Below are 16,096 nucleotides of genomic sequence, written 5' to 3'. Positions count from 1 at the left end.
TGTGTGTGTGTGTTGTGTGTGTGCTGGTGGGTTTGTGTTTGTGTGTGTGTTTCGTGTGAGTGAGTCTGTGTGGTGTGTATGTGTGTGTGTTCTGTGTGTGTGGGTGTGTGTGTGTGTGTGTTGTGTGTGTGTGTGTGTGTGTGTGTGTGTGTGTGTGTGTGTGTGTGTGTGTGTGTGTGTGAGTGAGTGTGTGTGTGTTACCCTCAGAGTGCTTCTTCTTGGTGTGGTATGCCAGTGCAGCTGCCACACTGAAGCTCATGTGGCAGTGTTTGCAGCAGTACGGTTTCTCTCCTGTGTGCAGCCTCATGTGATTCTTCAGAGAAGAGTTGGCGCCAAACTTTGCGCCGCAGTCCTCACAAGCAAACGGTTTCTCTTCAAAGTGCTCGGTGCGCTTGTGGTAAAGCATGCCTGGATGGCAGCAGAAACATTACAATCAAGTACATAAAGGAAAAAAAAATAACAACAATATGATGAGTGAACAACTTGTGGACCCGAACAGCAACATTTATAACCTCCATAAACATTTTCTAACGAGTGTATGATCTCAATCTCTAGTTTCAAGTCTTCTTCATCACAGCATGAGGTTGATTTACAGCTTTCACAGTTTGTTTTCACTTCATTCTAATTGTTTTGTAGCATGTCTGTTAATCAGCTGATCACTTTCAGACAGATCAACTTCCCAGTATACAGAACCAACACATGAGAAGTGCTCTCCTAATCTAAAAACTGTAAGACCCGCTAAAGCCAGACCCATGACCCTAAACTTATTAAAAATCAGTTTGTAAAGTTAGACATTCATTTATTTTGAAGTAAAGACTAATTTACCATTACTGTATAAGCCCACCTTCATGACTGTTCTTTTCTGAAAAGGACATAAGTAGAGGTTGTATTGAAATCAAGCTACCTGACAACAGCAGATATTCTCATTGAAATGTTTCATTACACTTAGAAAGTGTTGCATTATGGGTTTGTTGTGCACTTAATATTGATAGGCTATGGATTTCCTTTGAGTCTGCACATGGAAATGGTTTTGGAAGAGATGGGTTTCTAACAAGAGTACCTCCTCCAGTCTTTGCTGCTGAAACTTGCATTTCCTGTTCCCTTCAAAAGAGAAAAGGTTCAAGAATGAGAACTGTCTTTAGAATACAGTGTCTGTGAGGAACTTTTCGAAGAGCTCAGTCAAAAGGCATTGCTTATATCAACAAGTCGTTTTCCAAAAACAGCTGCTTGAAAAGCGATGAAGGGTTGATAATGATATCCAGGCAGAGTCATTGTTTTGCTGATATGAAATAAACCTTGATTAAAAAGAGCAAAGGCAAACACTGTAACAAACGCCGAGGATCTCATGAGTGAGGCCTTTGTGTTAGATAACTGACAACAAGGCAGTGAGTCCCAGCTGACAGTGAGGATGGATGGGATTGCTCCACTAGGCCCCCCCCACCCCATAGTCAGTTGTCACAGTTGTCACTTGTCACAATGCCATTGTTGGGAAAGTATAAAAAAGTAATGCATTACACATTACTAGTTACTTTAAAAAAAGTAATGTGCAAACACACACACTGCTGTTTTTGTTTTTTGGGGTTTCATTATGTTTTGTCCTAAATGTTTTGGTATTGTATCACCTTAATAAAAACAAAAATATTAAAAGAGACAATGCTCACCTGACGGGTGGGCGAAGTTTCTCCCGCAGAGGTCACATGACACCTTCTTCTTGAGGCGGGTGGTGCTGCGGTGGGCCTCGGCGCGGTGCTGCTGCAGGGCCCTCTGGTTGGCCAGCTTCTTGGGGCACTGCGGGCACTGCTGCTCCCCCTCCTGAGAGGAGGGGCAGCGCTTCACATGGGCCAGCATCCGACACTTGAAGGCAAAGCCCCTCTTACACCAGCGGCAGGAGTAGGGCTTGGAGGGGGAGGAGGAGTCTGTTGGAGCATCAATGACCTTCTCATCCTCTTCTGACTCTTCTTTGTTGTCCTCGTCCTCCCGCTTTTCTTCACTTCCGCTGCCGTTCTGCTTTCCTGAGTCAACTGTAGAAGATGGAAAAGGGTTGAGAAATCAATGTTGAATTAAACAGTGCTGTGCTGCAGAGATTAAACAAAACATATCCCTGTAGAAACTACATCACAATGATTGTAACAATAATTATGAAAAATGATCACGCAAATCATTATTGCAATTGCAAAAACATTCACAATAATCCCAATTAGATATATATATATTTATTTGTATTTGTACAGCCCTTGTTTTTTATTGACAACGATATCCACTCACACAGTTGTCCGCCTGCAGTGAGCCTGCTCTGAGCCTCCTCCAGCAGGGGGAGCAGGGGGGAGGGGAAGGAGGAGGGGGCTTGTTGCTGCAGGGTGAGGAGCAGGGTGAGGAGCACCGTCTCGCTCAGCTGCTCCTCCCTCACTAGGCTCAGCAGCTTCTCCAGCGCCGGGTAGGGGTCTGCCTCCTCACAGCACTCACACACCAGCTGCAGGAGCACACACTCCATTATTCCATCAGAAACAGTTATATATATATCAATAAAATAACATTGGTGTACCCTGGCTTGTTAATTGACACTAATTGCATCAGTACAACATCAGAGGCGTGTCATATTCAGTCTGCTGAGAACACTTTCTCTTCTCCAACAGAAGAAGAACCGTTTACATCAACAAATACTTTTTAAATGCTCCTATTTTTATTTTTATTCTTTGTCAAGATTCTAAAATAAACCCCAATAGGCGCTTTCACACCGGAGTACTTTTCCCCGTACTTTTCCCTTTTAGTTCCGATAGTTCCTGGGATTTTGCGTTCACACCAAAAAGAGAACTTAGTTCATGAGAACTTTCCCCCCCTTTTCAGTCCCTGCTAGAGACTCTGTGCCAATATTCATTGTGTCCAAACTGCAATTTCCGTATCAGTCCGTGACATCACCGGGCCCAAAACAACTTTTTCCCATTGACTAACATTGGGAAAGAGACGTCTGTAAATTGGTGGATAATTTTTTTTAACTAAATAAACTACCCAGTATGAACTATTTTATAGCCCTTATTAGAATCATTTGGTCCTTAAAGTTGTAAAATGCACTAAATGCCGAATATAGATTTATTTTCTCTCTCCATTCATTCTACTGAGCCGAGAGTAGGAGCTCGGGGGGCGGGGCTTAAGGGGCGCATGCTGTGAGCGCACATACGGGTTCTTCTGCTCTGACAGCCAGGCATGATGGGTAATCTGTGACGTTTCGCTCTCTCAAAAGTTGGGCCATTTTGTCTTCCTGCGCCAATGAGCAGCACTCGTAGGAAAGAACGAGCGCCTCCCACGCTGTATCCAGTTCTTATTATACATCCATGCTTCATTTGCGTAATCTTCCCTCAGGGACTTATTCTGATGTGAACGCGATCTGCTCTTTAGTTCCATAGGGGAACTAAGTGCTGGGAACTAAGTACGGCAAAGTATTTGGTGTGAAAGCGGCTATTGCTTCATGCACAGATTGTTTAAAATAAAGGCTTCGAGGAGCTCAAACAGGACAAACCCCCTTCCCTGATAGCCTTTTAATTTGAAAATAGGAAGTATATGTACATGAAACAGTATTAGCCGCTTTTCACAGTGGAGCTGCTGCTGGCCACGCCTCTTTGGAGCTGTTGCTGGCTACGCCCCTTTGGAGCTGCTGCTGGCCACGCCCCTTTGGAGCGTCCACATGCAAGCAGTGAGCTCTGTGAAGAGAAGGCTGTGTGTACCAGCAGAAACTCAGCTAAACGCTGCCGTGATTTAACGCCACATTATATTCCAAACCACATCAAGCATTATTTCTGAAAGAGAGTGTTAGCGATGCTTGCTAACAACTTCACTCCAAGTTCCTCTCGTAGACATCCTGCTGAAATATTTTAGCTGCCCCCCCCCCCCCTATTTTAAATTAACACCAATACAAAATTAAAAACTATAATTGCACATAAAAAAAAGAACAATTTCACATAAACCTCTGGTTTTTACTGTAATTTACATTAATTACAGCAGAGGGAGCTGTCCTAATCAAGTGAAGAGAGGGCTGTAATCTACTTCCACATGAAAATTACACTTGACCCGCCCCCTCGCTCCTCCCCCTTCCGCAGGCTGGGGCTTTTCAACTTACCTGATTTGAGGGGGAGGGGGGGGGGTTTGCGCCACAGTTTATGGGCGCTGTATGCAATATAGGCGTAGTTCTGTTAAGATAAGATAATAGGATGTGCTTTGTTGATCCAAAATCGGGAAATTGTTTTGTTATGAAATTTAAATAAAATATATATTTTAATATATTTAATTTTTTGTTTAAATAAAAATGTTCGATGCCCCCCATAGGTTGATGTCCCTTAGCATTCGCCTATACTGCCTACGCCAAGGGCCGGCGCTGCTGCTGAATACACAGACACACAGCTGGGGGAGGGGATTCAGATAGGTTGGGGCGGAACGTAGCCAGGAGTTCAACGTAAAGCCAGCCCACATTTGAGTAATGTCGTCATGCCCGCAACAAATCTGGATCAGCTCTGTCATACCCCTGTTTTTAGAGATGTGGGTAAGGAGGAAAAGAGAGGGGTTTGTATTTCCTGACACTTTTTGAGTCTCCTGACACATTTATGTATAAAAGACATCAAAAAGTGCATTTTTCTTGACAGGTGACCTTTAAGGTTCCCTGTGGAGTTTCTGATGTCTAGTAACACAGACAGGATGTATTCACAGACATTGGTTGGACCTCAAGGATCCACACAGTGTTTTGGTGATAAACAGTTTACATGGTTACCTGTCTCTCCTGCTCAGCCAGGCCTCCCTGTGCTGCCTGGCTCAGCAGCTCCAGGACAGACGGCATGTTGCTGAGGAGCTCCACCAGCTCAGAGGAATGTTCCAGAACTCCAGCTGCAGGCCTATTAGACTGCTGCGCTGCTGTCGGGTTGTTTTCTTCCACTACTGAGGGTTTGGCTTCTTCAGGCTCTGTGTACACAGAAATGACAAGTCGTAAGCATTGTTGTTTATTTCAGGGAAGTTGTTGTGGAGTTTTAGTCAGTTTCTAAAATAAAAAAACACTGTCCTTTGTTGCAGTTGTGGGTTCTGACTCGGAGATTGTTGTAGCATTGCATCAGATCATATTTAATAAGAAATCCAAGTGGCATATAAACATAAACGATCAACATAAACTGAAAGGAGTTCTCTGAATAATCCAATCAAACAAAAAGATTGCGGTCAGAAGACTTTACCGCGTCCCTGTCTAACCATCCTCCGCTGTGTCCCGTTGTTCTACCACACACTAACCCATGAAGAAAAACAGAGCTACAGATTTTATGTTTACTGAGACACACGCATGTCATATCCTGCCTTACAAGCGCATATTTATTGAGACTTAAATGTACTTAAGTAAATTAGCATTCTTTAAATCCAAGTGTTATTCACCAAAACAAAAAAAGTAAGTTATTTATTCTTAAGATATTTGCAGCAGGGATGGCAAAAAGTACAGACATCATACACTCAAGTAGAAGTACTCGTGTTTGAAAATACTCCGGTAAAGTACTGAGTAAACTTCTTTACTCAAGTACAGGCAAAGAAGTATGGGCTTTGAGATGTACTTAAGTCAAAAGTAGCTATAACTACCAACTGTTTTATAGAACATCTCCCTCTTATATGGCATAGGGCAGTGGCGGTTCTAGACCAATTTGACTGGGGGGGCCAGTTATTTTCTGAGGGGGGCACAATAAATGTAGGACGAAAAAGAGAACTAGACAGTATGAAGTAATTGCGCATAAGAAAACAATGCAATACAGTTATTGGTATTTGTTTCAGTACACTTATTTATTTCAGATAGATCTTATAGTTATTACTGTTAGCTTCAGCTTAAGTTATAGTGCAATGTTTGCACTAACACCATATTTATATAAAAATAAAAGGCAATAAACAGTTACATCTCTACTTTACATAAGGGTGTCTGCACAATCTCACATTACAGAAACAAAATCCTGCGGTTTTTGGCAAACCGAGTACCAGAAAATATACATTAAAAAAAAAAAAGCCCCTGGCTATGGGTGATTAGGAACAGAGCCGGCCCGACCCATTAAGCGACATAAGCGACCGCTTAGGGCCCCGCAGCCACTAAGGGGCCACCTAGCAAAACAAAACATATGTCAGTACACCGTCGCCGTGATAAGTATGTTTAATTAATTGTGTTAATATGCCTAGAGTGCCTACTCTCAAAGTCATGTATTATATTATTGAGTCAATAATATAATACATTAACGGTGCTTTACCTGAACCTCATCATGACACGGCAGGATTGTAATTTCCCGTGTGCAGTGAATGCAACAGAGGCAAGACACCAGACCAACCAGTGAGTTGAATGGAAATAAACATCTGTCTTATTGGCTGACAGGTACCTATCCTGTGAGCTGTGACAATGTTTAAACTGTCAGTCGGACTCAGAGTTTTTGAAGATGGAAATAAGAAAACATTTTCTTAAAAAATACGATAATTCTCAAGTGGTGGCTCACACAACAACCCCAGAGCCACCACTTGAGCCAGGTAAACAAGGTATGTAAATGTAAGTAAACTTCCAAGTTATGCAAACATGTAAGCAAAGCATAAATTACAGCTACGTTGACGTTACTTTGAATCACGGGGGTAAGCTAAACCGTTAGCAAGTAGCTATAGCTAGCCAGATATATTAAATAAACACTTTGTCATACAATCTAAATGTAATGTTTTTTAGCGTTACCTGGTGATTTCAAAGAAAGCTCTCTGGGAAATGTTGACTTACTGTTCGACATGAAGCTAGAAGCTACCTTACACAGTTGATCCGGAGTCCTGTCAGTTCAAGTGTTTCATAGTTATCTTAGCTAAGCATCAACCTAGCACTGAAATATATGGATGTTATGTGACAGTATTTCTGAGAAAAAGCCAGCTGAAATGGTGGCATAGTTGCCACTGCTTTACGTGTCAACAGCATGTTTGAACATATTTGCAGCAGTAAATGTGGCTGTTTGGCCACTGACGTTGCCATAACAACACCTGCATTTAAATGTGCAACCTCTTTTTGTGACAGATTTTTGCAAGAAATTATAATTCTTCTGAATGATATTACTATAGTATTGACAGCTAATTTCTATGTGAACATTATGAGATGGACAGCCAGAGAGAATAAATGAAAAACAGTTATGAAATACTATATGACAAAACAAGAATACAGTTAAAGTGATTTGTAAAATATCCATAAAGAAACATCTGTTTACAGTTCTGTTTCATATGGGTGTTGAGAGATGTATCCATAGATCTCTTAATTTTGCTCTCAAATACCTCATTCACACCAACGGTGTTTCAGGGCCGGTTCGGACCTGGAGCTTGAAAAGCACCGGGTTTTCCTGTTCACACCGCAGCGGAGCAGCCTCTTAGCTCAGGAATCTGGTTCGTTTCAAGTATCGAAAAAAGTGTCCGGCTAGAGCAAAAGCACCGCATACGTCACGCTTACGTCGAGGCGGGGGCAGGGGAGGGATCAACTCCTGAACAACAACAAAAAGGCCACGTTTTATCCAGTTTGTACACAACGATAGAGAAACTTAACAAGCAGCAGTGGTCCACTGAAGAGACCAGCTACCTACTGGGAATCTGGTCTTCCGAAGAGGTACAGAGGATGCTGGAGCACAATCGGCCATTATTGTTGTTGTTGTCGGTGTCAGCTGTGAGGGGTTTCCGTGCGGTTTGGCTTTATGAAGCAGGCACGCAAACGGTTACGTCATGACGCAAACGATGACGCAATGACACAGCACCAGTCGGACTCTGGGAGGTGTGAAAAGAGCCGGAGCTAAACCGAAGAAACGGTTCTGAACCTGAAAAGCTCTAGCACGGAGCTTGAACCGGAGTTGCGCTGGTGTGAATGAGGTAAAAGTGCACCAGATTGATGCTTTTAACTTCAATATTTAAAAAACAAATCTTCTCGGGGGAGCATGCCCCCGGACCCCCCTATGCCCCTTTCACACCAGCGCTTTTTCAGCTCCGGCTCGGAGCTGGAGCCTGAAAAGCGCCGGTTTTTTCCTGTTCACACCGCAGCGGCGCCGGCTCTTAGCTCCGGAATCCGGTTCACTTCCAGCTCCAAAAAATTGTCGGTCTAGAGGCAAGAGCTTCGGAGCTAAGAGGTGGCGTCGCTTACGTCTCTCTTACGTCGAGGCGTGCAGGAAACTAAACCCACCTCCCCTGAACATGGGTCGACTGTCATGCCTGCCTACAAGCAGTAGTGCTTATAAACACACTTTATAAAGTCAGGCAACACTAACCAGGCTTCGTGTGATTCTGTTTATTTGTACCTTACTTTGACCATCTGTTCACTGTTATTGATCATTGTGGAGAGAGGCAGACGTTTTGTTTGTATTGTAGCAGCTATCGGATGGAATCAATACATGGGCTGCACAGGTTGTCGTGTCCGACTATCACAAGTAGAATCATAATAAAAATACGCCGGTAAAATGTGCCTGTAGAAAACGGTTTATGCCACAATAGGATAGCAATAGCAAGTAGTCAGTTTAGCTTCGGTTGCTATGCTAACATCACCCATTTTATACCAGAGAAACTTTCATAACAGTGTTGTGATGCCAAACAGCGTCAATTCAGACTGACACACATTCACTTAGGCTAAGGGGAACTGGGGATATGTATCAGCTGCTTGTGTGAGTCGGACAGTGAATACTTTAGAGCGGCCGCTGCAGTGTGAGCTAACCGGGAGCTAACGGAGGAGAATAAACTCCTGTGGAAGAGCAGCAAACACTGCAGCGGTCGGTAAATGCCGCAGAAACACATTAATAAACAATGAACCACGGCACTCTGGAGAAAAGCATAAGGTTGGAGAAGTCGTTATTTAATTTAATCTGGCTTCGTGTGATTAAAAGCAACACGATCATCGACCCGACGCAGTTGTTGTTGTTGTGAGCGCCGTAACGCCGTTGGGGAGCAAATCAGCTATGTAAACGGTGACGTCATGACGCAGCAGCGGCAGCACCCAGTCGGGCTCTGGGCGGTGTGAACAGAGCGGGAGCAGAAAAGGGAAACCGGAGCTGAACCAGAAAAGCTCCCGCTCGGAGCTAGAAAGGGAAAAGCGCTGGTGTGAAAGCCGCACTAGAGGAGGTTAGGTCCACGGTGTTTACATGCTTATTTATACAATATGTGTGCTTATGCTAACATCATAAGACAAAAGTTGGTTCCGTGTTGTGTGTAGTGAGAACGTGCTAGAGTGAGGGGGGCCCCCAAGCCAAAGCTCGCTTAGGGCCCCCAAAAGTCTAGGGCCGGCCCTGATTAGGAATGTCTAAATCGAAAACTTCTCCTGCCTCTTCCTCTTCCCTAATGTTAGCCATTTTTCTTGCCTTGCTCCGTTGAAATAGCTTGGTAGGCTACTGGCACCGTTTGAGATAAGGTTAGCTGCTTCCTGCTGCCTACCGCCGTCGGCACAGCTCAAAGGATGATGGGAAATACCTCGAGCTGAGTTCTTATTGGTCCTTCTTCTTGAGAGAAGACCAGGAAATACTGGATACACCAATTGTATTTTTTCTGTGATCTTAGGTTGAAATAGGTACGCAATGATTCTAAATAATAATGATAACGTCACCAAATGCAGATTTAAATGAAAGCCTGTTTTTAAAATGTAAGAAATAGAAAGTACAGGTATTTGTGTTCAAAATGTAAGGAGTAAAAAAAAAAACGGAATAGTGGAGTAAAGTACTGATACCAGTCAAATCTACTTCAGTTCAGTAACAAAGTATTTGTACTTCACAACATCCCACCTCTAATTTTCAGATATTCAAACAATAATAATCTTAAAGTAAAATGGCTCTGACAGTAGTTGTATCGACTGATATGATATTATGAATAAGTATCTCAGTATATTCATGCCGGACACGGACCTGAGTTCTGCACACAGCTTCTTTTACACGCCGGCTCCTCTGCAGCTTCACTCTCACTCTCTCTCTCCGTCTTGTCTGAAGTCGTGTCCTCCTTGCTGGGTGAAGCAGAACCATCAGTGTTCATGTTCTGGACTTGGTTTATCACCGGGAGACTGGAGGTGTGTGTAGAATGGACCGGAGTTTGCTGGTTTACCAGACTAGTGAGGATGTTTTTGAAGCCGACAGCCACGTCGAACATCTGCAAGCTGTCAGCGGCCGCCACGATGCGGCTCACGTTGTGTTTGCCCAGAGGCAGCTTGCCGGTGTAGACCATGTCCAGCAGGCAGCCGAATTCCTGTGAGGACACCATGGCCGTGTCGATGGAGATGGTGTCGGAGCCTTCCAGGAGAGACCTGACGGAGAAGATAACTTTATTTATGTTGAAAATCCCACAATAGTCTATATGCCAGATCCTAGACCCACTTATTGTGAACCCGGAAATGTTGAGTACCCCAAAGTTTTATGTTAGAATGTATAGTACGGGTCTCCAGCACAAAGAAACTGTGGGTTTTGCTTGCCTGCATATGTTGGGCAATTTGCACAATTAGAATAAGTTGTGTTTATTAGCATGAATTACCATTGTAGCCTATGTGGAAAACAGACCATTTCTTTGTGATTTTGGGGCTTATTGAGGATGCTGAATCCATTTCTGGCTCTGGATCAGTTGGATTGGACAGATTGCCTATTTGTTTAAGTACAAATTGTCCACAGTAGAGAACATAATTGTCATCTCGTGCTCACTATATCCAATGGTGGCAACACTAGAGATGGTAGTCAAAATCAGTCCACAAGAGTACAAATATGGCCACTTTCAGGTTAAAACTGCTATGCTCAGAAATGGATTCAGCATCATCAATAACCTCCAAAATCACTCAAAGATTGTCCAAATCAGCCAAGCCATTTTTTTTTACTATTGTTTACATAGGCTATAATGACATTCATTTTCATTAATGCAATTTATGCTAATTGTTCAAATGACCCAACATATGCAGGTTAGTATCCAGCAGTTGCTACGTCTGGGGACCCGTACTATACATTTATAACATAAAACTTTGGGGTACTCAACATTTCAGGGTTCACAATGCTGGAAACTACACTACAAACTCATTTAGGTCCACAACATCTCTCTACAAGTCATCTTGCCTTCATCACCCCTTTGACTTAAAATGCTATATTTATCATGGATATGGTAAATGACCAGAGAAACATGGTAGTGTCACTGCCCGTCCCTGAAAGCCCTGTTAGTGTTTGTAAGTGTTTGTTTCTTCTGTGTGTCTCTCTCTCTCTTTCTCTCGACTGCAGCCGAGGAGAGAGGAGGGAGGACGCTTCCAGAGGAGACGAGAGTGAGGATACACCAGTGTAGACTACGCGGAAGACGTAGATGTGATGTGATATGAATGATAATGGGACACACATCGACGTCTGCACTCACAGTGCCGCGGACTGTACGTAATGTTACTTTGATCCGGTTACTTATGTTGTGGCAGATATTTAAGTTCTTAACGCTAATGTTATAATAGTCAGATTGCTCTGAAGATGGGAGGTGATATTCTATTAATTTTCACGTTCACACAGTCGGTGATTTTTGCCGGCCGTCTTTCCTGCAACGGCAGTTTCTCTGTATTTCCTTTCTCCTGTAATATGACTTGATCACTAAACTCCGCACACTGAGCTCTGATTGGTCAGCAGGCGGTGCTTTCACTGAGTTGATCTCTTATCCTGGAACCTAACCTGCTCCGGAGCAGGTTAGCCATTCAGCATAAATTACCATGGAGATCTAGCCCGCTAAAAAGAGAACCAGCGTCGTAGGACCGGAGTTTTCCCTGAAGTTAGCTCGCTAAGCGAAAATCCGGCTTAGTAGTACAGGCCTAAGAAGTAAAGGGCGTTGTTTATGGTGACGCTGGACTGAACGAGGACATCCCAACTGATACCTGAGGACTCCTCTGTCCTCGCGTCTCTTCCTCGTGTGTCTCGCTCGCGTCTTAGGGGGCGGAGGTAAGACGAAAGGAAGGGACGCGAGTGAGGGAAAGGAGGAGGCTAAATAATCAATTGGGATGAACCTTATGAAAGCCTGCAGCCTGCCACACTCCCAAGACCAGCAGTTTCCCACTGCCGCCATAACCAACCTCCACTCCCAGCTCCCCTTTTCTAATAAACAAATGTTACGCTCACCAGCTGATTCCGAGTCTGATTCTGGGTCCCCTCTCGTACGTGTGACAGGTAGTGATGGGAATTATGGCTCTTTGCAGGGAGCCGGATCTTATGGCTCCGTTCCTTTGCGAGAGCCGTTCAAAAGAGCCATTTTTTGGGGGGCGGGGTTAATAGGTTTATCTGCGAAATATACCTTTTATAATTCAATCAAATGTAGCCCTGTTTTGACTAATGATTTATGTGTACACATATATCACTTAAATTATTCAATACATCCTTTGTAATGAAGTATTCAAAAGTAAACATTTCATTTTTAATATAAATGGTATATGGACTGTACTTATATAGCGCTTTATCCAGTCTTTAAGACCCCTCAAAGCGCTTTACATACTACAAGTCATTCACCCATTCACACCCATTCACACAGAGCAGTGTACCTTACTCTAGGACCTAACATTCACACACATTCACACACCGTTGGCCATGCCATCGGGAGCAACTCAGAGTTAAGTATCTTGCCCAAGGATACATCGACATGTATCCTTGCATGGGCTGGGATCGAACCCACAACCTTCTGGTTGAAAGACGACCGCACTCCCTCGCAGTCGCCCTGTATATAAATGATTTGCTGTGGCCAATTGTTTTCATTGCATTTACAGACCCTTGTAACTCTCTGATTGTAGAACCACGCTAAAAAAAAGCAGATAGCAACACCCATACAAACTGACAACAAATCTTTGCTGAGCCTAAAAATAATCATAAATAACATAATGAAAATAAATATATTGCAATGCTCAAAACAGCAGCATCCAACAGTCTCTAATCCTTGGATATTACATGTCACTGCATGCATGCACGGAGCACCCGTAGCACGGAGATCATCATATCATTCTTGAGTAGAAGTATTGAATAAATCCCATTTGGCTGCACATGAATCCACCTTTTTGATCTGACAGCAGTGATATTTTGCATGACATCTTCTGACTATCCATCCATCCATCTTCTCCCACTTATCCGTGGTCGGGTCGCGGAGGTAGCAGTTCCAGCAGAGAGCCCCAAACTTTCTTTTCCCTGGCGACATCAACCAGCTCTGACTGGGGGATCCCAAGGCGCTCCCAGGCCAGCGAAGAGATATAATCCCTCCACCTGGTCCTAGGTCTGCCGCTTGGTCTCTTCCCAGCTGGACGTGCCTGGAACACCTCCCTAGGGAGGCGCCCAGGTGGCATCCTTACTAGGTGCCCGAACCACCTCAACTGGCTCCTTTCAAACTTCTCACCTTATCCCTAAGGGAGACACCAGCCACCCTGCGGAGAAAACCCATCTCGACCGCTTGTATCCGCGATCTCGTTCTTTCGGTCATGACTCATCCTTCATGACCATAGGTGAGGGTAGGAACGAAAATGGCCCGGAAGACAGAGAGCTTTGCCTTCTGGCTCAGCTCCCTTTTCGTCACAGCGGTGTGGTAAAGCGACTGCAATACCGCTCCCGCTGCTCCGATTCTCCGGCCCATCTCACGCTCCATTGTTCCCTAACTCGAGAACAAGACCCCGAGATACTTGAACTCCTTTACTTGGGGTAAGGACTCATTCCCTACTTGGAGTGGACAGTCCATCGGTTTCCTGCTGAGAACCATGGCCTCAGATTTGGAGGTGCTGATCCTCATCCCAGCCGCTTCACACTCGGTTGCGAACCGATCCAGTGAGTGCTGAAGGTCGCAGACCGATGAAGCCATTAGAACCACATCATCTGCAAAAAGCAGTGGTGCAATCCTTAGTCCACCGAACTGCAGACCCCCTCCCCCACGACTACGCCTCGAAATCCATCCATGTATATTACAAACAGGATTGGTGACAAAGCGCAGCCCTGGCGGAGGCCAACCCTCACCGAAAATGGGTCCGACTTACTGCCGTTGACCCAGACAAAGCTCTCGCTTTGGGAGTACAGAGATTGGATGGCGCTGAGAAGAGACCCCTTCACCCCATACTCATGCAGCACCTCCCACCTGGGAACCCGGTCATACGCCTTCTCCAAGTCTACAAAACACATGTAGACCGGATAAGCGTACTCCCAGGCCCCCTCCAGGATCCTTGCGAGAGTAAAAAGCTGATCCGTCGTTCCACGACCAGGACGGAATCCACATTGTTCCTCCTCAATCTGAGGTTCGACAATCGGCCTGACCCTCCTTTCGAGTACCTTAGACTAGAGTAAACTTTCCCAGGGAGGCTGAGTAGTGTGATGCCTCTATAATTGGCACACACCCTCTGATAAGGGTTTCCGTTAGCCGGTAATTAGCTGGTAAAATTAATTCAAAACCGGTTAATTCAAAACCTGCCGGTCAAAATGTCCGGTAATAATTAGGGATGCTCCGATCGATCGGCCGCCGGTCATTATCGGCCAATAGTCACTCTTAATAGTTTGATCTGTGCTCTCTATAAAGGCAGATCAGGAGAGCTGGATCTGATCGATATGGACATAAACGCGAGTGAAGTATAACCGAACGCGAGAGAGAGATCAGATCAGCTGCTGCATAATCACCTGAAGCCCCGCCCACTGTTTAGCGAGCTTCATGAGAAACTGATGGGCTGTCAGGAGAGAGAGGGAGGGAGAGGAAAAGAGAGGATCCGTTTCTCCCGTGTTATTATTCAAACTCTTGAATAATGTACTTCATCTACTACAAGTAGTTTGTTTGCATTTAATAATGATGTTGTTTGTTGTTTGTGGAATCATTTATTGAAAAATGAATCTGAACTTTTCGATCTGTTACGATTATAAACTGAAGCAATATAAAAATGACTCCCATTAACTGAGTTTTAAACATCAGCATATCCGGTCTTAGTCCGGTAATTATCTGCTAACGGAAACTCTGCTACACAACTCTTATTATTATTATTGAAACATGACCTGTAAGTTTCGAATTTGTCCAGTAAAATAAATTCTGTCCGGACTTTTGACCGGCGAGAAGCCATCCTAGCGGAAACCCTGCCTCTGATCCCCCTTTTTGAAAAGGGGGACCACCACCCCGGTCTGCCACTCCTTCGGTACTATTTCCGACTTCCACGCAACGTTGATGAGACTTTTTTCTCATCATAATAAACCTTTTTTCTTAAAAACATTACACCTTAGTAGTTACCTTTTCAGAAAACACAAATATGTGGGACATCTGTGGGCCCATGGTATTTAATGCGGCCAGTGATGAGTGTTAATATTGTAAATCCTGAGAGACCTGCATATTGTTCAGTTAAGATATTAATTGTGCACTTAGCATTTAAGGACTGGCTTGTCACTTTGACAATATAATCATTTATTTTGTCAATCTGCCATTTTATGAATAATCTAGAAAGATCTATGTATAAGCTTGAGACTATGTTTGGACTTGAAAAATGAATATGAATTCCGAGCCACTAAACACCTGCTAACCACTCTTTGCAGATCATGTTTCAAAGCCCATGCTCACACTACCTGAAGAGCATGCTGGAGGCGGCCAGTACCAGTTTATGGGCGCGGTGGGGGCTGTCCCCCACCAGGATGGTGCAGTCACATAGGTGGCCCTCCCTCCTCAGGGCCCACAGCTGCTGCATCAGCTGGCTGCTGTAGTTGGGTAGCTCCATCATTTTGCTGATGTTCCGCTCTCTTTTCTATGAAGAGAGAACAATTCAGAAATTCAACTTATTATTATTATTATTTTCAGCAAAATACTTCAAAACACTCAGTATTTGAAGCCAGAATAATGAGAATATAATTTGCATCTACTGGTGGAATGGCACACACTTACACCGTACAGAGTGTATCGAGTAAGTACTGTGCATGTTGTGTGTTTTGGATGTATGCGGAATTAGAACAAAAATGACCACTATATTCATAACAAGTCCCAAATACAGTGGTGGGAAAATATTTAGATGCTTTACTTGAGTAAAAGTACTAATACGACACTGTAAAAAAACTTCAATTTCAACTAAAAGAACTGCATTGAGAATGTTACTAAAGTAGAAGTATTTGAGTATGATGAGTAAAATGTACTTAAAATA

At 43.9% G+C, this 16,096-nt stretch overlaps 1 protein-coding gene across 5 annotated transcripts in view; it reads right to left on the bottom strand.

The window, feature by feature from the left end:
• zbtb40 (zinc finger and BTB domain containing 40) overlaps positions 1-16,096 on the bottom strand; it is a 33,975-nt gene that overhangs the window by 7,984 nt on the left and 9,895 nt on the right. For 2 of the 5 annotated variants that reach the window (XM_034224194.1, XM_034224195.1), the window contains 6 exons: positions 15,531-15,706; positions 9,882-10,273; positions 4,757-4,944; positions 2,266-2,470; positions 1,662-2,021; positions 202-408 (listed from right to left, as the gene is read on the bottom strand). In XM_034224194.1, coding sequence (XP_034080085.1) covers positions 202-408; positions 1,662-2,021; positions 2,266-2,470; positions 4,757-4,944; positions 9,882-10,273; positions 15,531-15,706 — 1,528 coding nt within the window. Of the gene's footprint in view, positions 1-201; positions 409-1,661; positions 2,022-2,265; positions 2,471-4,756; positions 4,945-9,881; positions 10,274-15,530; positions 15,707-16,096 lie in introns of those variants that run through there. The other 3 variants (XM_034224196.1, XM_034224197.1, XM_034224198.1) reach the window with 2 other exon arrangements.

This window comes from Gymnodraco acuticeps, unplaced genomic scaffold (genome assembly GCF_902827175.1).
Source record: "Gymnodraco acuticeps unplaced genomic scaffold, fGymAcu1.1, whole genome shotgun sequence".
NCBI classification, from domain to species: Eukaryota; Metazoa; Chordata; class Actinopteri; order Perciformes; family Bathydraconidae; genus Gymnodraco; species Gymnodraco acuticeps.
This window is presented reverse-complemented; position numbering and strand designations above follow the sequence as displayed.